The sequence below is a fragment of the Pipistrellus kuhlii genome, unplaced genomic scaffold, assembly GCF_014108245.1.
Source record: "Pipistrellus kuhlii isolate mPipKuh1 unplaced genomic scaffold, mPipKuh1.p scaffold_m20_p_2, whole genome shotgun sequence".
Classification (NCBI taxonomy): Eukaryota; Metazoa; Chordata; class Mammalia; order Chiroptera; family Vespertilionidae; genus Pipistrellus; species Pipistrellus kuhlii.
In genome coordinates, this window is record NW_023425515.1 from 60,368,447 (window position 1) to 60,395,523 (window position 27,077).

General features: G+C 39.7%; 1 protein-coding gene and 1 long non-coding RNA gene across 2 annotated transcripts in view; one reads left to right on the plus strand and one right to left on the minus strand.

Annotated features, from left to right (window-relative positions):
* LOC118723334 lies at window positions 1-22,843 on the plus strand. The gene is made up of 4 exons (XR_004989230.1): window positions 1-110; window positions 19,760-19,762; window positions 22,668-22,674; window positions 22,831-22,843. It is a non-coding gene; the product is annotated as an uncharacterized LOC118723334 (long non-coding RNA).
* LOC118723333 (OX-2 membrane glycoprotein) overlaps window positions 5,300-27,077 on the minus strand; it is a 25,048-nt gene continuing 3,270 nt past the window's right edge. Inside the window, exons 2-5 of the mRNA XM_045583999.1 lie at window positions 19,128-19,474; window positions 17,897-18,196; window positions 9,260-9,356; window positions 5,300-5,519 (exon numbers count right to left, since the gene is read on the minus strand). Of these exons, the coding sequence (XP_045439955.1) occupies window positions 5,351-5,519; window positions 9,260-9,356; window positions 17,897-18,196; window positions 19,128-19,474 (913 nt within the window). The 3' untranslated portion in view covers window positions 5,300-5,350. The remainder of the gene's footprint in view (window positions 5,520-9,259; window positions 9,357-17,896; window positions 18,197-19,127; window positions 19,475-27,077) is intronic.

The window sequence follows — 27,077 nt, forward strand, 5'->3', positions numbered from 1 at the left end:
TCCTGGCCTGTGTGGAGCTCAGGCTAGGAATTTCACGGGTGAGGCCACTGGTTTCCAGGATCCAGGCCATTTTCTGGTGCAGGAGCTGGAAGTGGTATAGCCAGGTCTGGGTGTCATCTACTTCAGCAGCCGTGGGTGTGCTCAGGATAACAGTGTAGCGTCCCTTTCAGATTGGGGTGAGTCCTTGGGCAGTGAACTTCTTTACCCACACTGAGTCCCTGGGCTAGAAGGGGTGTACAGGGTCTGCGGTGGGCACTGGCAGTGCATCTGGAACAAGTTTATGAGTGTCTCTCTGGGTATACTGCAGAGTCTGTAAGGACTTGAGCAAGGGAATAGTTATGAATTCCAGTTTTCAGTTTCTCCTTGACCTGGGAAGGAGGGAGGGAGGTCTACCATACATGATCTCAAAAGGGGAAAAACCTGTCCTGGTAGGGGGTACACCTGGCCTATATAAGGGTGAAGGGCAGGAGGTTCGTCCAGTTTTCACCGGGTTCCAGGACAAATTTAAACTTTTTAGAGTCCTGCTCATGCCTGTCCTAAGACTTAAGCTATACTTTGAGATACTTTGGCTACAAAGGCGAGGCTGTTATTTGTTCCTATGACTCCAGGCAGCCCGAATCTAGATATAATCTCCTGGAGTGATTTCTTGACTACTATAGAGGCAGTTTCTGTCCTAGTGAGGTATGCTTCAACCTAATCTGAGAAGGTGTCTATAAAAACTAGTAGGTACTTATACTTTAATGCTGGTGGCTTAATCGCTGTGAAATCCACCTCCCAATGCTCTCCTGGGGAATTTCCCTGGGGCCCGAATTTCCAGGGGGACCCTCTTACCTTGCTTAGCATTTACCTGTGCATAGACAGTACTTCTAGTGACTATGCTTTTAATTATCTTATCTAAGCTTGGTAGTATCTGTCTCACAGAAGTTCAGAAGTCTTGGTGTCGCTGAGAGGGTAACCTGGTGTAACTGGGCAACTAACGTCCAACCTAGAGCCTCTGAAGCCAACACTCTGTCATCTGGAAGGGTCCACCAACCATCTGATCCTTTGATGGCTTGGTTCTGTTCTGCCAATTCTTCCTCTTGTTTGGTGTAGGAGGGAGTCCATCATAGGTAGGGGTCTGGCAGGGTTACTAAGACTTGTATAAGACCCCACTGGTTTGGGGGCATCTTCCTTAGCAGTTTGGTCTGTGGCTCTATTTCCTCTGGCTTCAATTGTCTCCCCTTTCTGATGTCTCCCCTTTCTGATGTAACTGCCTTTGGGAGCCAGATGGCCTCCAATAAGGTTAAAATTTCTTCCTTATTTTTAATGTCCTTTCCAGCTGAAGTTGGTAACCCTCTTTCTCGGTTGGATGGCATACGGTGTCCCTATTGAAAGGCTTGGATTAAGGCCAAAAGTTTACTGATGTTCCCCTGTTCAGGAAGTGTGCTCAAATGGTGTGGTCCAGGGTGACTACCGCTGTCCCTGGGTATCGGATCCCATACTGAACGTAACTGCTCCCACCCATGAACAGTACCTCATCTGATGATGATGGCTGGACATCTGTCAGGTCTGGGTGAGCTGTTTGTACTGCATCTGTTACCTCTATGCAGTCATAAATGGGTTCCAGTCATAAATGGAAGTAGGCTGGCAGGGTTGATGGCCAGTGTCTTATGCAACCAGATGTAGTGCTGGTCCAGGAGAAGAACTTGGCACTGGGTGATTCTGGTGTTTGACATCCATCTCTCTGGAGCACCTCGAAAGAGGGCTTCCACTCCATGGGGTGTTATCAGGGCTAGCTCCTGGCCCAGTTTGCTTATCTGCCTCCTTTACTAGCAATGCTGTGGTGGCCACTGCCCAGAAGCACGTGGGCCACCCTGCTGCCACAGGGTCTAGTCTCTTAGACAGATAGGCCACAGGTCTCTTCCAGGGACCTAGAGTCTGAGTGAGAGCCCCTTTGGCAATGCACCTTACCTTACTCACATAGAGGTGGAAGGGCTGCGTGACAACTGGCAAGGCTAGGGCAGGAGCTGGGATGAGAGCCTTCTTTAGCTCCTCAAAGTCCTGTTGTTCCACTTTGGTCCAGTTCAGCATCTGAGTTCCCCCAGTACGTGTTCTTTCCAAGATCCACAGTCCTTCTTGATTTCCAAGGAAAACAGGCAGTTTATCCAGTGGCTCCCTGGACTGATGTCTTCTTAGAGGTTACGGGTCCCATCAGCTCTGTCAAGACTGAATATGCTGCCCCAGTATCCATCAGGAAACTAATAGGTTTGCCCTCCATTTGTAAGGTTAGCCTGGGGGCTTAATGGAAAGGAGCCCCTGTCATGTCAGTCCTCTTCCTCTAATTTAAAGACCCTTGGAGTCTGAGTCTCCTTTTTGCTTCTCTAGCTAACCTGCCAGGACATTCTCTCTTTCAGTGCCCCTGCTTCCTACAATAGGCATACTAATTCCTTCCTATTTGCTGCTGGCTTTTTCTTAAAAAATGTATAACCATGCCTCAAATTTTTTTTTATTATTTTAAAATATTTAGAAAAAGGCAGAGTGAGAAGGGAACAGGTCCAGTACCCTGTTCCCAGGCCTCTAGCCGCTTGAAATTTAAAATGCCACATTTTCCCTACAGATATGGTTCTCAGATTCTGATAAGCCTGAAAAGGGGAATGGGAGAATTTCTAGCTGCACCTTTAAGCCCCTAACAAAACACGGTGAAAAGTGTCCAAGGAATCACCTGGGGTTCTTGGGTCTCATTGTGGTACAGGGGGTCACAAGGGAATTTCCTCCTTGCCACCACCTCCAGCTGCTCAAAACAACTCCTGGAGAGGATGGACACCAGGTGGGTGAAGACAGGGAGCACAGCTCGGGTCCCAGGTGGTGAAGGAGGTGCTCCCACTGAGGCAGCGAGGCGTTTTCATCTGGCAGTCTGCTGGGAAAATCGCTTGCCTCCTGCCAACAAAGGAGGAACTGGTGACCCCTACACTGCAATCAGACTCCCTGACCTTTCTGAAAAGCTCCTCTGCTTGAGTGTGTTTCCATTAATCCTACTGATTTTAAAACTATAACTTAAGAATTGACACACACACACACACACAAGGACCATGTGGCCCACAAAATATTTTCCTTTTCTTCTAAATATTTTACAATGTACTGCAATCATTAATCACATCAAACTAAAATGGCCAATTGAGACAAACAGTTCTGAGACCATTTCTCCACCACTGATCAAGACTGGGTGGCAGCAGGTGTCAGAAATAAGATTCATTTCATTTTTGTTTGTTTTTTTGAGCTTGCTAGGCAGACTTGTTGACTTTGCCAGCTCAAGCTTCCTTCTTGTAAATAGTTAACTTTAGAATTTGGTCCCTGCTTTTAACCTTTTTGACCACAATTTTTACAACTTTATACCTTTAAATTAATAAACATAGACAGAAATTTTGTTAGGCGGGCCAATTCCCCTCTGACAGAGAGCAAAGCACCCCTGGGAAAAAGGAATCCCAGAGGCCACTGGGGGCGGTTTGCTATGTGTCAGAGCACTCAGCCTTAAACAAATTAAAGGTTTCTTTCTCTCTCTCTCTCTCTTTTTTTTTTCTTTCTCACAGATTTTCACACTTACATGAACAAATAATTATACTGAGGCAGACAAACAAAATATCAAACAAACGTCTGTATTTATATCCTTTCAGTAAACAAGTACTATTACAGTGTTTCAGCAAAACAGAAACGGCACTCATGTTGAACAAAGGAAACAAGACTAATACTCCAGGAACTGTGAGGGGAAAGTTATCTTACAGTCTGGCGTTGACCTGGGGAAGAGAGTGCTTAAGTCAAAAGCATTAACATCAGAGCCGTAGTTGTCCACCCTTTTCTTGAAGTGCTGAAATTTTTTCAAAAAACATTGTATAGGAGACCCAGACAAACCTTGACCCATTTTGACGAAGACCAAAACACAAAACAAATAGTCCTGACACAAACATGACAAAACACAAGACAACCAGTCCGGACACCTGGGGCTGAGGACACCGTAGTGTCCTCCAGCCAGAATCTGGAGGTTATGCCATGTCCAGCCCTCCCACAGATTCTTATCCTTGAGATCTCAACCAGAACCTGGGCGTCTTACCTCCTGAGACCGGTCTCCCCGATTTCAATAAATCCTTGCAGCTTCTGTCTCTGGCTAAGGTCCCAAAAAGGAGGGAGAGCCTCCTGACTCTTCTGGGGGGTCCCTGTCTCTTTTCTCTCGGGTATCTCGCTGGGTCCTCCAAATGTTGTGGGGTCAAACCCTGAGTTCAAAATAAGACCACCAGAGGCTGATGATTGATTAAAAAAGCAAGCAAGCATTTATTCAATCATCAGTCTCCAGGGGTCTTATTTTGAACCCAGGGTTTGACCCCACAACACCCCTATGCTATATTTTAGATCCCAGTGACTATTTTGTAACTGCCAATTTGTACTTCTTAATCCTTTCACCTTTTCACCCAATCCCCCAAATCCTCTCCCCTCTGGCAACTATGAGTCCATTTCTATTTTGTTAGTCAGTTTATTTTGTTCATTAGATTCCATGTCTATAATAATTAGACTGGATGTCCTTCTGGACGTCCTTCCTTTTGGACAAAGCCTCAGTGGGTGGGGACCTTGGCAGAGGCCCTTGCATAAATTTTGTGCATGTGGACTGTAGTGTAAGCAAAATCACGTGGTATTTGTCTTTCTTTGCCTGATTTATTTCACATAGCATAACACCCCCTAGGTTCATCCACATTGTCACAAATTGTAAGATTTTATTCTTTTAGCCAAGTAATCCTATATAATAAAAGAGTAGTATGCAAATTGTCCCCTTAACAGGGGATTCCTCTGGGAAATTGACCAGGGGTTGGAGCAGACCAGGGGAAGGGAGGGAGGCCACAGCTACAGGGACCCTATCAGTGCATGAATTTCATGCACTGGGCCTCTAGTACATATATATGTAGCCACCAAGTTTCGATTAAGAAAAAGTATCTTGCCAAAAAAAATCTATAGACTTAGAAGATTGTTAAGGAATAGAAACATCTCTCTTATATATGTTTCTTACAAAAAGAAATACTGAGTAAACTTTTTTTGAGGCTAGTATTAATTTCAAAAAAAATTTTTTAATATATTTTATTGATTTTTTACAGAGAGGAAGAGAGAAGGACAGAGAGTCAGATACATCGATGAGAGAGAAACATCGATTAGCTGCCTCTTGCACACCCCCTACTGGGGATGTGCCCGTAACCAAGGTATATGCTCTTGACCGGAATCGGACCTGGGACCCTTCAGTCTGCAGGCCACACTCTATCCATTGAACCAAACCGGTTTTGGCAATTTCAAAATTTTTAATTAAAATCTTAATTTTCAGCCATGGGTGGTGTAGCTAAGTTGGTTTAGCGTCATCTTGTGAATCTAAAGATCCCTGGTTCAATCCTGGTGGAGGCATATGCACAGGCTCTGGGTTTGATTCCTGAGTGTGGCACATGGCGAAGAAATATGATCGACGTCTCTTTTTCACATCCACATTTCTCTCTCTCTTTCTTCCTTTCCATCTAAAAAATAAAAAACTGTTTGAAAGTCAGAAAAAAATTAAAAAAAATAAAGTTATATTTCAGCTTTACTTATAAACAAACTTCCCAGAATGGTTTAACATTAAAAAATATGTCAATCTAATTTATCATATTAGTGAACAACTATAGAAAATCCATATAATCATCTCAACAAGTACAAAAAAAAATAAGTTCAACAATCTATATATGAGAAAGCCACAGAACATGGAAATAGTAAAACATTTTTTAAACTTGATAATATCCTTAATAGAAAAATATCATATTTAGAGTAATTTCAGACATGATCTTTAAATTCAAAACAAGACAAATATAATTGTTGTTTATGATATTCTATATTAAAAAGGTGTAAGGATTGGAAAGAAGGAAAAATGTTATTATGTGCAAGAAAAAGATGATTATCTACAAAACCATTAGATCAACAGAAAAACTTTGAATTAATAGAATTTAGTCAAGTTTTCAAACACAACTTAATTTACAAAATCAGAACTGTTCCTAAACTATTAATAACAGCTATAAATTTTTATCAAAAAAGAAGAGCTCATCTACTGATGAGCACTTGGGCTGTTGTAAATAATGCTGCTATTAATATATGAGTGCATATATTCTTTTGATTGGCATTTCAGGCTTCTTAAGATATATTTCTAGAAGTGGGATCACTGAATCAAATGGCAGTTCCATATTTAATTTTTTGAGGAAACTCCATACTATTTTCCATAATGGCTGCACCAGTCTGCATTCCCACCAGCAGTGTATTAGCATTCCTTTTTCTCCACATCTTCACCAGTATTTGTTGTTTGTTGATTTATTAATGATAACAATTTTGGTATGTGTGAGGTGATACCTTATTTCTCTTTTAATTTACATCTCTTTGATGATTAGTGATGTTGAGCATTTTTTTTTTTTTCATGTCTCTTGGCAACTTGTATGTCCTCTTTGGAGAAGTGTCTATTCAGATGCTTTGCCCATTTCTTAATTGGGTTATTAGACTTCAGTTTGTTGGGTTGTATGAGTCCTTTATATATTTTGTAAATTAACCCCTTATCAGATGTATCATTGGCAAACATGTTCTCCTATACAATGAATTCCCTTTTCATTTTGATGCTGTTCTCTTTTGCTTTGCCGAAGCTTTTTATTTCGATGTAGTATTGTTGTTTATTTTTTCTTGTTTCTCCTGCCCTATGCATTGTATCAGTGAAAATTCTGCTACATGACATGTCTTATATTTTGCTGCCTACTTTTTCTTCTAGGATTTTTATGATTTCAGGATTTACATTTAAATCCTTTATCTATTTTGAGTTTATCCTTGTTTTTGGTGTAAGTTGGTGGACTAGTTTCATTTTTTGCATATACCTGTATAATTTTCCCAACACTATTTATAGAAGAGACTGTCTTCACTCCATTGTTGTCAAATATTAATTTTGTATAATGGGTTGGGTTCGATTTCTGGATTCTTTGTTCTGTTCCATTGAGCTATATGAGTGTTCTTGTGCCAGTACCAGACTGTTTTGATTAAGTGGCTTTATAGTATAAATTGATATTGAGATCTCTCCAATTTTGTTCTTCTTTCTCAATATTACTGCAGCTAATAATGGTCTTTATTGGTTCCATATAAATTTTTGGAGTGTTTCTTCTAGATCTGTGAAATGTGCTGTTGGTATTTTAATAGATATTGCATTAAATCTATAGATTGCTTTGGGTTGTATGGACATTTTAACGATGTTAATCCTACCAATCCATGAACACTGTATAGTCTTCTACTTGTCTGTAGCTTCCTGTTTGGAGCTATCAGCAATCTATTGCTGTGGCTCACTCTGCTGAGGTTGTGTGAATTTGGAAAGGACCAAGATGCACACCAAAGTCTGCTTTCCTAGCCTGAGTCTAGAAGCAGATCAGGCAAAGAATCAAAGCATCCAGAGATCTGCTTCTGCCTGCAGGATGATTGTTACACAGCAGGGTGTAAATTCCATATAGTAGAGTAAGAGATTTTCAGGGGGTGTGGTAATTGCTTCCCTCCAGGCAAAAGCTACATAATGATAAAGACCAAAATTGCACAAAAATTACCTGCAGATCTACCTATAATTGATATATCCCTCTGGAATTTCAGTTAGTGTCTGTGAGAGAAAGATGTCCTCTGTAGTTTGTAGGAATGATTCAGTGCAGGGATCCAGGAGGCTGTCCTCTGAGCTCTATCCCCAGAGCCACCAACCCCAGATCCTCCTCATACAACTCCAGTCCACTCTGCCCTCTCTCTGCTGGAGCCCAAGGTGAGTGACTGCACATGAGATTTTGTGCATTGACCCTTTAGTGGGGTCCCTGCATTTCCATCTGTCTATCTCTGGCAAACAGCAACCCCACAGCTTTCACAGCCAGATGTTATATGGGCACCTTTCCAAGTTCTGGTCCTTTGGGCTTGGAGTCTAGTTTGTGTTTAGACCTCAGACTTTTCAGGGGGAACTCCCCAACTGAGATATCCCTCTAAAACTTCATCTGTTGCCTGTGGGAACCCGGCCAGCCCTCTCACACCTCTGCACTTCCTTCCAGTATCAATGTGACCTCCTCTTTATGTCCCTGGTTTTAATGGTTCTCTCCAGCAGTCTTCAGTTGGTTATTCAAGATGATATTTCTATATTTTTGTTGTAATTCCAAGTTGATTCTGGGAGAATGTCAGTATAGCTTCTACTTAATCCTCTGGCATCTTGGAATCTGTGTTATATCTTTTCATTGACTACCTGTCCCCACTGAGATAGATGTAAGCTTCTGAAAGCAAAGAACCTGTCTGTTTTAGTGTGCCTGTATCTCTGACACTGAGAACAGTGCATAGCACAGACATGCTAGCAGAATTTGTTTAATAAATGAGTTGACAAATTATTACATTATTCCTGTAAAGTAACATCACTTTCATCTTTCTGTGGCTTTTTTTCAGTAGTTTATTCCTTGCTTCACATCTTAGTGGATCCTCTTCCCCCATTTGTCTAAAGTTCATGTTCTCTCCTGTTAAAAATCTGTCTTTAAGAAAGAGTCCTAAACTCAATTACCATAAGCAGTAATAATTACTAACAGCTTACCTTTAAATCAACTGCAATTAGGATATCAAAGATAAACCTTTGACTGCAAGAATTACCAAGCATTTGGAGAAGAGTTTTCCATGATGGTTCTTTCCATGACATATTTTGCTAGAGCCCTAGGAATTTTTTTCCAGATTTGAAAATGTCCAGTTTTCTACCTCTCTATCACTGATAAGTACCATGTTTCCCCGAAAATAAGACATCCTCCGAAAGTAAGACCTACTTACAAGTTTCCTTCTGAGTGAAATATAAAGCATCCCCCAAAAATAAGGCCCCCGTAGGCTAAACATGAGAGATTTGGTCCACTAATTCTGAAAGAAATGGAGTCATGAGAAATTCACCAGGAAATTCAGGAATTGGATTGTTCTGATGATGTTCCAGAAAATGATGACATGATTGTCATTGAATAAATGAGTAAATTCTTGATACTGTAGTATTCACAGTTTGTCTGGTTTGTGTTGACAACTACTGTACTACCATACCATATACAGGTAATAAATTTCCTTTATTTTCATTTAAAAATAAATGTGTACCATATTCTTCTTCATAAAAAAATAAGACATTCCCTGAAAATAAGACCTAGCACATCTTTGGGAGAAAAAATTAATATAAGACACTGTCTTATTTTAGGGGAAACAGGGTAGTAATACAACTTACTTTTTCTTTCTCCAAACGATATAAAGGATGATAAGTACTACCTGTAGTAAACTAAAGAGGATAATTACCAGCCACATGTAAGAAGAGACAGAAGTACCTGAAAAACACAAACCAGAAACATGGTTTTTTGTTTGTTTGTTTTGAATGAAAGCAAAGTTTTATTACAGAAAAGCTCCCTGCTGCAGGGAGGGGACCCAAGTGGATTGCCCCAAACATGTTCTTTGTGACTATACTTCTTACTATATATTTGTACTGCCATTTTGACTTTTTTTACATTCAAATTGATGTTATGAAATTATTTGCTATATTCTGGTTTATGAAAGAATATACTCTTGCATATTGAAATTGAAGACAGACAATACTTAATACTATGCTATTACTCTCAAGTAAAAAAAAAAAATGTAAGCACCTAAATATTCACCTAGATTTAGATATCTAAAAAATTTTAAACAAAGTAAATATAACATAGTCACTTGAAGAAATATTGCCCAATTACTAAATGGAATTTCCAAAGACTTTTTAATATCCTCTAAAAATAAATTCGTAATCATAATTATTAGTATTTGAGATTTATATTCTAAGCAATGTTATAAGCATTTCATAAGGATTATTTACATCAACTAGGATAATTCAGTTATCAGATACAAATGGGAAAATAAGAGCTCTGGGATGTCAAAAAAAAATAAAAAATTCTCCTAAGATGGAAAGTGGCAAAACGGGGAAGCAAAGTCAGTTCGGACTCCAGAGACTGTACTCTTAAGGAAAAACAAATTATAAAATTGTAAGTATCAACACTTTTTACTGTAGCTATGTTGACTACAGTGTTTGTAAATTACATTAAGTAGTCCCTCCTTTATTTGCAATCTTAGTTACCAGAGGTTAACAGCAGTCTGAAAATATTTCATGAAAAATCCCAGAATTAAACAATTTATACATTTTAAATTGTATGTTGTTTTGAGTAACATGATGAAACCTCAAGCTGTTTCACATTGTTTTCTCCATCCCACTTCTCTCTGCCTGGGATGTGAATCACCCCTTTGTCCAGTGCTACCTACCTGCCCACTAGTCACTCAGGAGCCATCACGGTTATCATATCCACACTCAAGGTTTCTTAGTGCTTGTGTTCAAAGAACCCTTATTAGTTTATAATGGCCCAAGTACAAGAGTAGTGATGCTGGCAACCAGAATATGCCAAAGATAAACTATAAGGTGCTCTCTTTAAGTACAAAGGAATTGTTAAGTCTGATTAAATAATGGAATCAATACTCCCTCCCCTGGGAAACTGACCTTTAGATAATTTCACAACCGACATTCTCTTTCTCTTACACATTCTATTTGCAAAGACCAGTAACTTTTCCCTCTGGACTTGCACAGGATCTGGACCCACCCAGAGAATTTCCAGCCAAAAAAAGCTCACCTAGAGTCCTTTAAAATCTCTGACTCCCCATCCCTGGGTGCTGGTGCCATGTTGGGGCTCAGCCCATCTGGTTTACAGATGATCTAATAAATGTATAAGTCTTTACCACTTTTGGCCTCATGCATATCTCCTTCAGCAACCCTAACATGGAATGTTCTCAATAAGGAAAAAAAAAATCATATGCTGAGGTTGTTGAAGTCTATGGCAAGAATAACCCTTCTATTCATGAAGTTGTGAAAAAGAAAAAAAAAATGTTGTGTTAGTTTTGCTGTCACACCTTAGACACTTGAGGCCCGGTGCATGAAATTTGTACATGGGGGCAGGGAAGGGGTTGTTCCTCAGCCCAGCCTGCACTCTTTCCAATCTGGGACATCCCTCTCACAATCCAGGACTACTGGCTTCCAACTGCTTTCCTGCCTGCCTTCCTGATTGCCCCTAACCACTTCTGCCTGCCAGCCTGATAACCCTCTAACCACTCCCATGCCAGCCTGATTGATGTCTAACTGCTCCCCTGCCAGCTTGTTTGTCCCCAACTTCCCTCCTCTGCCAGCCTGGTCACCCCTAACTGCCTTCCCCTACAGGGTTGATTGCCTTCAACTGCCCACCCTTGCAGGCCTGGTCCCTCTCAGCTGCCCTCCCTTGCAGGCCTGGTGCCTCTCAACTACCCTCCCCTGCTGTCCATCTTGTGTCCACATAGGGACAGGATCTTTGACCACATGGGTTCAGCCATATTGTGTGTTGGAGTGATGATCAATCTGTATATTGCTCTTTTATTAGATAGAATAGAGGCCTGGTGCATGGGTGGGGACCAGCTGGTTTGTCCTGAAGGGTGTCCCAGATCAGGGTGGGGTTCCCTTGGAACATGAGGTGGCCTGAGCGAGGGGCCTGTGGTGGTTTGCAAGCTGGCCAAGCCCCCCAGTGACCCAAGTGGAGGCCCTGGTATCTGAGACATATTTACCTTCTATAATTGAAACTTTGTAGCCTGGAGTGGAGCCAAGCCTCCTGATTATTCCATGGTGGCAGCCATTTCTGTTTGGATTTGTTTACCTTCCATAATTGTAGCCTGGAGTGGAGGCTTAGGTCGGCAAGGGCAGGCAGAAAGCTTGGCTTCCTCCATTGCCTTGCCAGGGAAATACCTCCCTCTTGCTCTCTGTGGTTGTAGCCATCTTGATTGGGTTTATTTGCATTATCGCTCTGATTGGATGGTGGGCATGGCTTGTGGGGCTGAAGGATGGTTAATTTTCATATTACTCTTTTATTAGGTAGGATAATGGTTATAGTTAAGTATGTGATAAGTGCTTAGATATTTTGAGAGATCACATTCTATTAACTTTTATTACAGTAAATTGTTATATGATTATTTACTGTTGTTAATTTCTTGTTGTGCCTAATTTATAAATTATACTGTATTATAGGTGTATATGCATAGGAAAAAAACAGCATATGTAGGGTTGAGCACTATTTGTTGTTTCAGGCATCCACTGGGATTCTGAGAATGTATGAACTAACTTCTTTCTGTATAGCATTCTGAATACATTTTACATTTTTTTATTGCAATTTAAGTTTAACAAAGGTTATAATTATGATTATCAACAATAGTTCATGGACATAATATAAAACTAGACCTATATATTATAGATGAACCTTAAGAAAATGTGAAGTTTTATTAAATGGCATGAGCTATTATGTATTTTGCATCCTTAGGACTGCTCATTACAGGTTTTATTTTGTTCTATTTCTGATTGTCATAATGATGTCATTTCTCTGTTCATTATAACCTCTCCTCCCTTCTTCATTTGCTGCTTTGAATTTTCTTTAGCCATTGATGGAAAACAGAAATTCTTGTAGCAATTGCTTCTTCCCTGAGATGCTCTTAGAAAGTGCATGAGTTTTAAATGAGGATTTTTGCGTCATTTATTTTTAACTACCGTGTTTCCCCGAAAATAAGACCTAGCGCATGGAAGATAAGACATCCCCTGAAAAGAAGACCTAGCGCAACTTCGGGAGAAAAAATTAATATAAGACACTGTCTTATTTTCGGGGAAACAGGGTATTTAACAATCACTTTAGCTCAGTTTCTAGTTTTAACTATGTGTGTGTGTGTTTTTGTTTTTTTTTCAATAAGATACTACATAACTCACTCAAAATAGGTGGAGGAAGCTGAATGGGAAGAATTTGACACTAAAATGTGAACAGAGCCCTGAATTTAAAAATGAATAAAACATAGGGAAGTAAAGCTCTAGTCAATATTTCAGCAGATTTAGAGATTTATGTCCCAAAAATTTATTCCATAGTTAAGCAAGAAAGAGTCATCTTCTAAATTAAAGTTTCATGATTGGAAGCTTTGTTAATCTTGTCTTGATAATGATCAAATTGTATTTCCTTACTCATAGTATATTCATATGTATTTCCTTACTAGGAAATACATATGAATATACTAGGTTAAACCTTACAAAATTACTTATTTTATAAATAAAAAATATTGAATGATATCAACATTATATGGTTCAATATAATATTATCGGTGAAACTATTGAAAGAACTCTTAATTGTTGCCTTCAATGATTACCTGCTGAATTACACAGATGTTGACAGTGCCACATATAGTGACAGTCACGGTTGTTAATGTCAAAGAGATAAACGAATGTAACACAGACTAATGAGCCTGAGACTAATTAAATAGGGTAACAGGCAATAATAAGCTCAAGAAGAAATATTATTTTATTGCCTGTGAAACATAAAAAACAAACTATTAGTATATAACTAACACTATTGGATAACTTATACAGTTATCTGTGATAGATGATGTGATTTTATCATAGATTAAGAGGTAAGCAAGATGACCTCACCATCACTGATACCCAAAGCTGAGTCTGTAGTATTTACCCAAACATAAGAGGATCAAGGAAATGATATATTCTTCAGGAGGAATATATCTTCTGGAAAAAGAGAGAAACTCTAGCTAGCAGATAAGTCAGGATCTCTTCTCTATTTCTTTAGGAAACATCTAAGGCTATATGATGAGGGTGGGAATTTGTGCTTTCTTTCATTTTGGGGTCAAAGCACATTAATTTCAGGCCACGTGACAAGAGTGTTGTTGACAAAGAGGATTTGGAAATATAGTTGTAAAAGATAAAAAGGTGATAGTCAGTATAAAATTGGATAATAAGTTTTGATTCTAGCAATAATCTAGGTGGTTTCTGAGAACATGAAGAAAATTTGCACAAATTATTGTTAAAATTTTTTGAAGATATCAAAGACCTACTGAGTCATTAGAATTTGTAGGACCAAGACCCAGTAAAAGTTGAAAGTAAAAAGGACTAAGCCTGATAATTCCATATACTTTTGATTTGCTAATGGCTATATATTATGAATATACTAAAAATCATTACACATTTTAAATGGGTGAATGGTATAATATGTGAGATATATCACAATAAAGCTACGGCACCCTGGCTGATGTTCTCAGTGGTTAGAGTGTTGGATTGTGCACCAAAAGGTCATGGGTTATATTCCTAGTCAAGGGCATGCACCTGGGTTGCAGGTTCAATCCATGGCCCCAGTCAGGCTCCTGTAGAACAGCGTTTTTCAACCGCTGTTCCGCGGCACACTAGTGTGCTGCAAGATGTTGCCTGGTGTGCCATAGGTGCAGACAAGACAAGAATTTTATAATTTTTCACTATTTTGTTTACTTAATATTTCATAATAAAGTAATTATAAAATACTTTCTTTGTGTTTATTTGATTCCTATTCAAGAGAATTACTTTATATATAGTCAATATAGGCACAGTTAAATTTTTTAACATTTTCTAATGGTGGTGTGCCTCGTGATTTTTTTCATGAAACAAGTGTGCCTTTGCCCAAAAAAGGTTGAAAAACACTGCTGTAGAAGGCAACCATTTTCTCTCACATGGATGTTTCTCTCTCTCTCTCTACTCCTTTCCACTGTTTCTAAAACTCAATGGGAAAAATATCCTCAGGTGAGGATTAACAAAAAGAATAATGAAATAAAATTAATGAAGTTATAACAAAGAAAACAGTCTGAGCTTTAATCATCTCTGCAATATTTCACATACAAAGTTTAGCATTCATTAAGAAATAGCTATAAAAGTCAACATTGGCTAGAAACTATGATAGAAAGACAGATAATGGAAAGAGACACTCTCCCCCCCCCCCAAAAAAAAAAAAAATCCAAGTTTTGGAATTCTCAAATACAGAATTTAAGATACATCTAATTTAATTGTTATACATCTAATATACTTGTAATTAGAGACCCAGAAAAAGATGAGAGGGAATGGGACCAAAGCAATACTTGAAGAAATGATGGCCAAACATTTTCCGAAAATGATGAAGAACATTAATCCGCAGATTCAAGACTCTTGGGAAAATGCAAGCACTTTAAATACAAAATTGCAACACCAAGGCACATAATAATAAAACTGATGTAGAAGAAAGAAATCTTAACAGCAGCAGAGGTAAGAGGAGGAAATGTGTTGCTTTCAAAGAACCACCGATAAAATTGGCACATATCTTTTCAGCAGAAACAATGAAAGTCGAAAGTTACTGTCAAAGATTGCTGCTGTCAAAGTGATGAAGGGAAACCCTACCAAATTGGAATTAGGAATTCTGCAAAAATGTTCTTCAAATGTTAAAACATTTTATGACCAAAACAATTTAAAAGAACTGACCATCTTTACACCTCCACTAGGACAAATTTCATTAGTCAGAAGAAAAATGAAAGTTTGAAAACGGATAAAGAAAGGAAAGCCAACAGAAAGGGTAAGTTAAGAAAACAATGCTATAAATAACAGAAACAGCAATGATACATTTGGTATTTAAATATATAAACAATTAAAATGCCCCAAACCATAGCACAAAGAATGAGAATTGATATATGCTCATTGCATTATCTGGAAAGTTGTAAAAGTGCTAAATTCTATTGAGTTTTAACAAGTTAATATTCCCCAAAATATCCATTTAAAGAAGGGTAAAGAAATGTATGGTTAAAAAACTAATTGGGAGGGGGGGGATAAAATAAAAATATAATTAAAAGAATTCAGAAAGAGAGAAATGAAACACGTCAGATAATACAAAATAAATGCTAAGATGGAAGATTAAAAACCCAAACATATCAGCACTAACATGAAACATATAAAGAAGCAAAATGCTTTATTTAGTTTTAAAAGATTATTAAGTAGAATATAAAAATGTTATTCAAATTCTATAAGAAAGTATTTTATTTAAATATATAAATTTGGGAAAATTGAACAGATACATGCTAAAAAATGAAACTGGACCATCAATTTGCACCATACACAAGAATAAACTAAAAATGAATAAAATACCTAAATGTAAGTTGGAAAACCATAAAAATCCTAGAAGATACCATAGGCAGCAAAATCTCAGACATCTCTCGTAGCAATATGTTTACCAATATATCTCTCAGGGCAAAGGAAACAAAGGAGAAAATAAACAAATGGGACTGCCTCAAAACAAAAAGCTTCTGCACAGCAGAAGAAACCATCAACAAAATGAAGGGGAGCCCAATCTATGGGAGTACATATTTGGCAATGATATATCAATAAAGGCTTAATATCCAAAATATATAAGGAACTCATAAAAACTTAGCAAAAAGAAGACAAACAATACAATTTAAAAATGGGCAAAAGGTCTAAATAGATACTTCTCCAAAGTGGATGGCCAAGAGACATATGAAAAAAATGCTCAAAGTCATTGATCATCAGAGAGATGCAAATTAAAATGACAATGAGGAATTACCTCACACCTGCCAAAATGGCTACCACCAACAAATCAACAAATGATAAGTGCTGGCAAGGATGTGGAGAAAAGAAAATCTTAGTACACTGCTGGTGGGAATGCAGACTGGTGTGGCCATTGCGGAAAACAGTATGGTGTTTCCTCAATAGATTAGATAGGAAATTGCCATTTGACCAAGTAATCCCACTTCTAGCAATATATCCTTAGAAACCCAAAACACCCATCAGAAAAAATGTATACATCCCTGTTTTCATAGCAGCACAATTTTCAATAGGTAAGATTTGTAAAGAGCCCAAGTGCTCATCAGGAGATGAGTGGATAAAAAAATAGTGGTACATTTATACCATGGAATACTAAGTAGTAATAAAAAGAAGAATCTCTGAACCAGCATAGAAGGACCTGGAGAGTGTCATGTTAAGTGAAATAAATCCCAGAAAGACAAGTATCACATGATCTCACTCATATGTGGAATCTAATTAAACAAAATAACTGATGAATGGAGCGGATCTAGGAACATGGAAGCATGAAATAGAGTGCAGATTCTCAGAGGGAAGTTGGGGGTGGGTAGGTGGGTGGGAGGTAATAAACCAAAGACCTTGTATGAATATATGCATAACACATGGACTAGACAGAAGGGTGGTGAGGGCCTGGGATGAGATAGGCTGGAGGGGGTCAATAGGGAAGAAAGGTGACATAAGTAATACTTTTAACATTAAAGAGTTTTAAAAAATAAAAGATTATTAGGTGGAATAGAAAAACTTTATTTAAATTCTATAAGAAATGATATTATTTAAATATATAAATACATTTATAAATTACTTTTATAAATTACATTTATAAAATGTATAAAATACATTTATAAATTATTTTAATTTCTTAGGAAAATCATACCTTGCTTATTATGGCTCTGAAACAGAAGATACGGATGATTGACCGAGCTTGAGAGGAAGGTGGGAAATCAAAAATGAGTAGGAAGAAAGACTTTGTATGCAGATAAACAATGAACAAGTTTAACCATTTTATTGAAAGTTGCAGAGGTAAGGAGCAAAATAATTAAATTGGAAGGAAACAAATTACATTGGGAAGCAGAAAAGTTGAAGAAGATGTAAATGTCCTAATGTTCATTGACTGGCAGAAAGTCAGGGAAAGCATACGGGGAGAACAATTAACTATGTGCCATTAGAGCTATTATTCCCGAAAGCAGGTTTGGATGAGAGAACATCTTCATTACTTATTTCTTTAGCCATGCACGTGCATTACATTGACTTACTACATTTTTATTTATTTATTTTTCTTTTCATTTTTTTAATTAAGTTATATGTGTACATATCTTACCATTGCCCCCTGATTTACATTTTTAAAAGTAGATGACTGCACAAACACTTCTGGCAGTGAATTTTAAAGATAAATATTTCCCCTCATTGATTATTACTTCTACTTACATTCTTGTTGGAGAGACAAAGGGACAATCTTCTCTTCATTCCTCTGAGGATGATCCATGTGCACAATCAGTTTTTGGAGTCTTAGGGATCTCACAGTCTCCAAGGAGATGTTGTACATTTTAGTGATAGTCACTGTGCCATTTGGGTTGTGTACAAGGTATTCTTTTGGTGGATTAATTAAGACTTGTGATGGAAAGACAGATATTTGAGGAACAGGTTTCCCCACAGCTGAGGAAGTAAATTTAAGAAAATCTTCAGAGCCAAGATTGGACTGGAGTTCAGTTTTAAATTCAGATACAGCTAAGGCAGAAAGGAAAAAAAGAAAGAGAAAAAACAAAATTAAATATAAAAATATGTCATACCAGATTTCTATGATGGCAAAAATGAACTTCCCAAAATCTCTATATATAAAGCCCAAGCAACCGTTCAACTGTTCTATCAGTAGCTATGATGTGCACTGACCACCAAGGGGCAGACGCTCAATGCACAGGCATGAAAACATGGAACAGTGGGCAGTGACTTGCAGGGCCACAGAGGCAGCGGCAGTGGTGGCTTCGGGCAAGACCGGAGAGGTGGGGAGGCAGGAGAGGTAATGGTGGTGGGAGGGAAGCATGCCGGAAGTCTTGCAGGAATCTTCCTAAGCAGGCCCCCAGTTTGTACATAAAACCCAAATGTTAGAAACATGTCCCTCTCAGATACCTCTCAACACATTTAAAAAACAAATCTCATCATTCCTTTTCTTATATCCACTACCATCCAATTTAAAAACAATTGGTATCTCCACATTCACTAACCCTTAAAATTACATTATATAAACCCCACTATTTTAAATGTATAGCAACATAACTAGGTGACACTATCGCTGTCCCTTCAACGTTTTGTTCATATGAAGATTGGGAAATTGTTACTCTCTTAGAGTCTTCTCTTTCCCTCTTTCTCCTTCTCTACTATTTCTTTTCCTTTTCCTGACTTTCCCTTATGAAAACCTTTATGTGGATCATGAATTTTACCCACTCGATTAAAGTCAGTGCAAAAAAGTTACATAGAGGGCAGAACTAAATGCTATGCCTGGTTTTCAACTATGTATGTGAAAATGGGCAATTTATGTAACTATTATTAACTTCCATTTTTTTTCTTCTGTAAAATAATAATTTTTAAAAATTCTTTCTCTGGACCTTAACCTTCAAAGACCACATCCCCATGTTATTTACTCTACATAAAAATTGTATACTTATGATGGTAAGGCAGATTTGTCCTTCCTGACTGCCCTGAGGAAACACATTAAACAGACATTTGTAGCAGGCTTCGTCTTCAAACGTCACTTTGTGAATAGTGATGAATGAGGAATTGGGTTCGATGACCTTGCAGTGCAGTCGATCTATGTATGGTGGAAGAATCTTTTCTCCATATTTACTGCTATACGTGCCAATATTTTGTGGCAAAGAATCTTGGACCTTCTGCCAGGTAATTTGCACAACATCTGCTTGAATTGTTAGATTGCAGAAAATTGTCACATTTCCTCCTAATACAGCTGTCTCCTTATTTTTGTGCTGTATTCTGTGTGGAGAACCTGCAAATAAAACCCAGTGTGTTATGCTAAGGAAGTAAAGTCAGTCAGAGAAAAACAAATACCATATGATTTCACCTACATGTGGAATCTAAAGAACAAAATGAACAAAACAGAAACAAAGTCATAGATATAGAAAACAAACTGATGGTTGTCAAAGGGGAAGACAAATGGGGGACTGGGTGAAAAAGGTGAAAAGATTGAGAAGTGTAGATTTGTTAGCTACAAAACAGTCATGTGGATATATAGTACAGCATAGAAAATATATGCTAATTGACCCTCACACTGTTGCAAAGATGGTAGTGCCCACAGCCAATAAGAAGGGAACATACTAATTGACTTCCATGCCCTCCAAAATGGCAGCATCCACAGCCAATAAGGAGGAAATATGCTAATTGACTGCCATACCCTCAAAGATGGTGGTGCCCACAACCACAAGATGGTGGCACCCAGTCCCCTCAGCCTCGCTAGAACGCCTGCCTCTGGAGTCCCCCAGTCCCCTCAGCCCCCCAACCCCCAGGGCTGGCCCTTGATGCAGGCAAGCCTTGAATGTCAGTCTCTCAGCCGCCCAGGGCCACCCGAGGCTCAGGTAACCAGGGCCAGCTCAGGCTTGCACTGCCGGGAATGGCAGCAGCAGAGGTGTGATGGGGGCATCGCCTTCCCCTAATCACTGGGTTGCCTGTCGTCCTCGTACTGTGAGAGGGGGCAGGCTGGGCTGAGGGACCCCTCCTGCAGTGCATTAATTTCCATGCACTGGGCCTCTAGTATTGTAATAACTATGCATGATGCCAGATGGATACTTGAATTATTGAAGAGGAACCACTATGTAAATTATGTAATTGACTAACCACTATGTTGTATACCTGAAACTAATATAAAATATCTAGAAGCCTAGTGCAAAAAATTCATGCACTGAGGGGGAGGGGAGTCCCTTAGCCTGTCCCGCGACCTCTCGCAGTCCAGGAGCTCTCGGGGGATTTTCGACTGATGGCCTAAGCCAGCAGTTGGACATTCTTAGCACTGCCATGGAGGTGGGAGAGGTTCCCATCACTGCTCCTGTGCTCGCCAGCTAGAGTCTGGCTTCTGGCTGAGCAGCACCCCCATATGGGAACACACTGACCACCAGGGGGCAGCTCCTGCATTGAGTGTCTGTTCCTGGTGGTCATTCCACTGTTTGGTCAATTTGCATATTAGCCTTTTATTATATATAGGATAGTGAATATGAACTGTAACAGAAAAATTTTAAACTAAATAAATAATTTAAAAATTGGCAAAAAAATATCTGAACATAACTCACCAAATATATATATATATACACACACACACACAAATGACAAATAAGCATATGAAAAGATGTCCAAAATCTTTTGTCATTAGGAAATTGCAAATTAAAACAGTAATGGGAGCCCACTATATACATTTTAGGAAGGCTAAATGAAGAATTTAATTACAATACCAAATGCTTGTGAGGATGTGGACAAACACAGAAGCTCTCATTATTGCTGATAGGAATGAAAAATGGTACAGCCAGTTTAAATGACATTTTCTTTTTTTTAAAAAAAAAAATTTCTATTAATTTCAGAGAAGAAATAAGAGGTAAAGAGAGAGATAGAAATATCAACGGTAAAAGAGAATCAATGATCATCTGCCTCCAGCATGCCCATCACTGGGGATGGAGCCTGCAACCCAGGAATGTGCCTTGACCAGAAATTGAAACATGACCTCTTGGTTCATAGGTTGATACTCAGCCACTGAGCCATGGGAGCCAGGCAGTTTGACAGTTTCTTTAAAAAAACACACAAAAAAACTAAACATTCTCTTACCATATGACAAGGCAATTGTACTCTTAGGCATTTACTCAACTGATTTAAAAATTTATATTCACACAAAAGCCCTATGTACCCATCCAGTAATCCCACTTCTGGGAATACATCCTAAGAACATCCAAATACTAATCAGAAAGAATATGAACCCCTATGCCCATAGCAGTGTTTTTTACAATAGTTATGATTTGGAAAGAGCTTATATGCCCATCAGTACATAAATGGATAAAAAAGAAAACAAACAAACAAACAAACAAAAACTGTGATGCATTCACACCGGGGAATACTATACAGCAGTAAAAAGAAGCTCTTACCATTTGGGGCAGCATGGATGGACTTTGAGACTATATGCTAAGTGAAATAAGCCAGTTAGTAAAAGACAAGTATCATATGATCTCACTTATATGTGGAATCTAATGAACAAAATAAACTAATGAACAAAATAGGTCCAGGGGCATGGATGTATGAAACTGAATAACAGATATCAGTGTGGGGTGTGGGGATAGGACAGAAAGAGATAACCAAAAATCATATATTCATACTAGAGGCCCAGACCATGAATTTGTGCAACATTGGAGTCCCTTGACCTGTCTTGCAGGGATTGGACAGAAAACAGGCTGGTGCATGAATTCATCCAGGGTATATCAGGCCCATCTCACCCAGTCCCAATAGGGCCAACTCACCCAGTTCAAATTGGCTGGACTCCAGTAGCAATCTAACCTATTGATCAGAGCGTCTGTCCCCAGGTGGTCAATGTGCATCATAGCGACTGGTCAAACAGTCGAACAAATGGTAGGACACTTTAACATATTAGGCTTTTATTATATAAGATTGCATAACCCATGAACACAGATAATAATGTGGGTAAGGTCTGGAGTGGGTTGGGAGTTGGGTTGAGGGATGTAAAATAGGGAAAATGAGACCCCTGTAATACTGACAATAAAAATTTTTAAAAATGAGCAGAAGGGAAAAACACACCCACATACATATGTTTATAGCAGCCTTATTAATAATCACCCTGTTAGTACCTGCAGACCCAGGCAAAGGTCCTGGCACTAAAAATCTACTTCCATGAGTGGAGGGCAGGGAAATACAGAAGAAAGAAGCTGGCCACTCCAGCCTGGTAATTAATGGAGTTTAGTAAGGGAGGCTGCAAAACGAAATGGCTCTTTGAACCACTTAGCATGCACCAGAGAATCATATTGGGGAAGGAGAGGGATAGTCATGTGTAAAAGTGGGGATTGATATCAAGTTCAGTAAATTGCTTTATGTGCTTGGCCAGCTTAGGACAATGAGAATGTTTCCAGACCAAGCTTGTATCAGGAAGCAGGAGGCAGGTGCTGGTTTGTATCAAAATACATGGTGATTAAGATCAAAACAGCCTTCAAGTGAGTTTCATGATGAGCATTGTCCCTTTTGGCTGGGTCCAGCTTGTGGGACCCAAGCAGACTTCCTTCGCACCTCACCCCTCTTGAGCATCTCTTAGAATTTCACATGCCCCCCCTTTTGCCAGGTACCCTAAGAGTCAGCAGGGGCTTCAGTAGCAGGGAGACAGATTGTGTGTTGCCTGTTGATTGCACTGGAGACATAGTTGGCAGCAAAAATATAGACAAATGCAAGACAATAGGCAAATTGAAAGAAGCAGTCCAAGTATCCATAATGATTTTTCTTTTTAACCATATTCCCAAAGACCCAAACCTGTGTGTTTAGTAATCAGCTTGGCTTGGGTGTTGGATCCCTTAAGGCATTTACTTGGGTTTTCATGTGTGTAAACAGGTAGAGCTATGAGCACATTCATCTGGTGTGAAAACAACATTTGGTTTGGATGATGGCACAGGAGCCCCCTTGTGAATTTGTAATTATACCTAAGGCCATCTTGTCAGGGCTGACCAGCAGACCCTGAGTGACAGATGAACAGATTACTCTAACACACGTTTCTGTGAAAGAGAGGGCTAAGGCACTACTTGGATGTGTAAACTGCTATCGCCACCAAGTAGACCTGTTCGCCTAGCCTCCTTAGGTTTTTATTGTCATAACAGCTTGAACTGTTATGTTCAAGCTGTTATGACAATAAAATTAACTTCTAGATAGAATCAGCAAAGGTAAGCATCCTTGAAAAAGTATATGCTTCTACAAAGTCCAGTCTTTAAAGACTAAACAGAGATTCTAGAAAAACAAACTTGAGGGATCGGGCTAGTTTAGAAAAGTCAAGGTAGGGGCTGCCGCCCCTGACCTTTCAGAGAATCCTCCTTACAGACATTCCAACCAAGTCCCGTGCTTCCCCACAATCAGCCTACTTGTAGAACAGCTTTTCTCATCATTGACATTTCAGTATTTAACAAGGGAAGACTGTGGACTACCACTGAGAGTTTGTGGAGTAAATTTACTCAGGGTCCCTATGGGGATGATTACATCCTCCAAGAATGAGCTCATTGCAAGAAGGTGTCTTCATCAGCTTCCCCATCTGTAATGAAATACCACAGTCACATCAGTCTAAGGTTGGAAAGACAAATACTTGTAGGGTCTTGAATGGGAGATTTTTCTCCTTCTATGAGAATTACACTTGCAGCCTGGTCTACAGATGTTAATGTAGCCCGAGCTTTAGGAATCTGGCCAGGCTGTGTAAACCATGCTATGTTGGCAAGGGGAGGTGCCACTGTTGAGCATAAGGAGGTGAATAGGCAGGTGAATATGCTAGACTAGGACCTCTACCTTCTCTCTTCCAGTGGTTCATATCTACCCCATGTTTCCACAGGTCCTGATTACATTAGTATGACAGGATCCCACCGGAGACTGAGCAGTTCCTCCCCACCCATGGGTGTGAAGCAATGGACTCATTCTGGTGAGATGTCCCATTACAGATTCCACTAAACGGTCCCTTTTCCAGGGACAGTAGGGCTTGGTGTGCTCAGTATCAGAGATCATTCATCCAGTGCCAGCGTCGGGACTGTTGCTGTGTCCTTTGCTTTCCAGGTCTTGACCGTACGTCTTAGCCTGAGTTCCTCATCCAGCATATAGGGCAGTAGGCCCCACCGGTTGATTATTTAAAATGTGTACACGCCTGGGAAAGTATCTTTGTCTACCGGGCGTTAGTAATTTTTCCAGTTAATTATTATTACCTGTTGTTAGAATATCATTTTCCTGTTCCATCTACTCAGCTGCCTGTGGGTTATGTGAGAGGTGGAATTTCCATTTAATAACATGTTCTTTTGCCCATTTCTATGCATCATGCCCTTTAAGGTGTAACCCCTCCCCCCAGTTGCTATCTATTTGACAGCAGTTCCCATAGGTTGTACTTAACTGTTCTAGTCCCTTTGTAGCATCAGCTTGACTTGATCAACTGGCTTACATGGAAAGGCTTGTGTTAAACCAGAGGCGTTGTCGACACACACCAGAGCACATTTGGAGCCTTTACTCAAGGGAAGAGGGTTTATGTCCATTTGCTCTCCCCTTACCGATTGGGTACTTCAGTGGATGGCCCTGGATCCCCACGGCAGTTGTCTAGGGCCATGGTCACCAAACTGCGGCTCGTGAGCCACATGCTGCTCTTTGGCCCCTTGAGTGTGGCTCTTCCACAAAATACCAAAGCCTGGGTGAGTCTATTTTGAAGAAGTGGTGTTAGAAGAAGTTTAAGTTTAAAAAAGAAAGTTTAAGTTTAAAAAAGAAATTTCTCAAAAGAAATTTCAATCGTTGTACTGTTGGTATTTGGCTCTGTTGACTAATGAGTTTGCCGACCACTGGGCTAGGATATTGTTTGGAACAGACAGGACAGGATGCAACTGCACTAACCAGATCACTGCATTTTAAAGGCAGCCCTGCCTCCTTAGTCATGCACCATCCCATTCAGGCACTCCAGTGCCCACTCTTCCCATTCTGTCATGTCAACTGATAGGTCAGTTGCTAAAGCACATATTTTGCCAAAGCATGCACTTTCTGGGGATGTGGATGCCCTCCTAGGAAGATCATAGAAAACAGTGAGATTTGCCTCCCCCAGGCTCTTCTAGGCAGCCCAAATATTTTCCCACATCTCTTGTCCCCATAAAGGTTTGTTCATAATCATCCACCCCTCTCTGTCTCCCATCACCTGAGCCACGGGGTCACTCTATTTAACACAGCCCAGCAGTCAGTGTACAAAATCAGGGTTTGTGTGTAAGGTACTAACCAGACAGCTCTTAATTCAGCCCAGTGGCTAATGTGGTTTGTCCTCATTCCCGTCCAGATAGTATTAGTGGACGGTTAATTAGCAACTGATATATGGGCAGACAGAGCCATCAGTGTATCAGGATCCAGCAGAATTCACTCTATTTCTTCTTTACAGGATGAAGGGATGGGCACAGGGATGGGAGCTGTAGCATTTGGAGGATTTACATATTCAAGAGGACTTAGCAGTTGCTGCATCTCTAAAGATAGAGTACTATTTGACAGAGCACTCCTCTGCTGCTAACAGGCCTGCCACTTAGTCTGTGTGGGAGTCTGCCATGGCACAGCCAGGCTCCTGGGACATGTTGACCCAGCCCTGGATGGGAAGGCAAGTTCTTAATGTAACCAGCGGTTCCCTGGTAAGTGGCTCCACCTGCAGGAGCCCTGTGTGAACTGCACCATTCTGAAGTTGCTGTTCACAGAGATATTTCTGTTCTCTTCCCATTTCCACAGTTGGGATCAGAACCCAAAGGGCACTAATTTCTATAACGTCCATCTCATGTCTCCCAGGGTAAACAAACCTAATTGAAATGGTAACCCATGTGTGAGATTCCAAGGGCTTTGATCTGTTTGACTAGTTTTGTGGGGGCGTGGGGGGGATTAAGTTTTCTTGAAGGTAGCATACTGTTCTGTTCCCCAGTCCCATGAATGTCTGTCTCTTTGTAACTAAAAAGTGTAAAAGATAAAGCTATTGTGATAAATGAGGTGTAAATGTTCACCAGTATCCCCAAATCCCACAGATGCTTGTACCTCCCTCACATTTTTTTGGAATGAGGTAGGCTCATACTTTATCTATTACAGCCTCAAGCACAACCTGGATCTTACCCAATTGAATGACTCCCAAGAACTTTACTACAGTTCCTGATCCTTGGAGTTTTTCTGGCTCACTTCCCTCTCTTGTAGGTGGTCCAGCAAAGCCCGCAGGGTTTTCTATAATGGGGGCAAATCTTCACAGGTTAACATTATGTCATCAATGTAATGGGCCCATTTCACTGGGGCCAGGAAGAAAACAATGACAAAGCACCGGCCACCATTTCACAGGATGTGGTGAGGAAAGCCCATCATTGCTCCTCCCAGATAAAGGCAAAGTGATATTGGGACCCAACAGCTGAGGGATAATTAAAAAAAAAAAAAAGGCAGCATTGGCTAGGTCCCACACAGCATGATATGTTCCTAGGATCATAACCAGATTATTTACTATAGTGGCAATATTAGGCACAGTCACAGTAATAAGGGGCACTACCTTATTGAATTCTTAAAATGGATTGTCATTTTTCAAGAGCCCTCTGGGCTGTTAAAGGCCCTGTGTGCAAGGTACACAATGCCCTCACTTGGGGGAGCTCTTGGATAGTTTTCCCTATTTCCTTATGTGCTCCAGGTGATAATGTCTAAAGATCACCACTTTTCCCTCTGGTGGCAAACTAACTGCCTCCCAATCGGCATTGCTCTCTGATTCAATTACTTCTAGTCATAGGCAGAATTCCCAATACAGGTTTATAAAGTCTGGACTTGCGAAATATTGATACTTAGAATGCTTTTCAAAATTGGAGAGATGAAGACTTCATACTCCCAGTGGGGAAGAGTGCCCAAT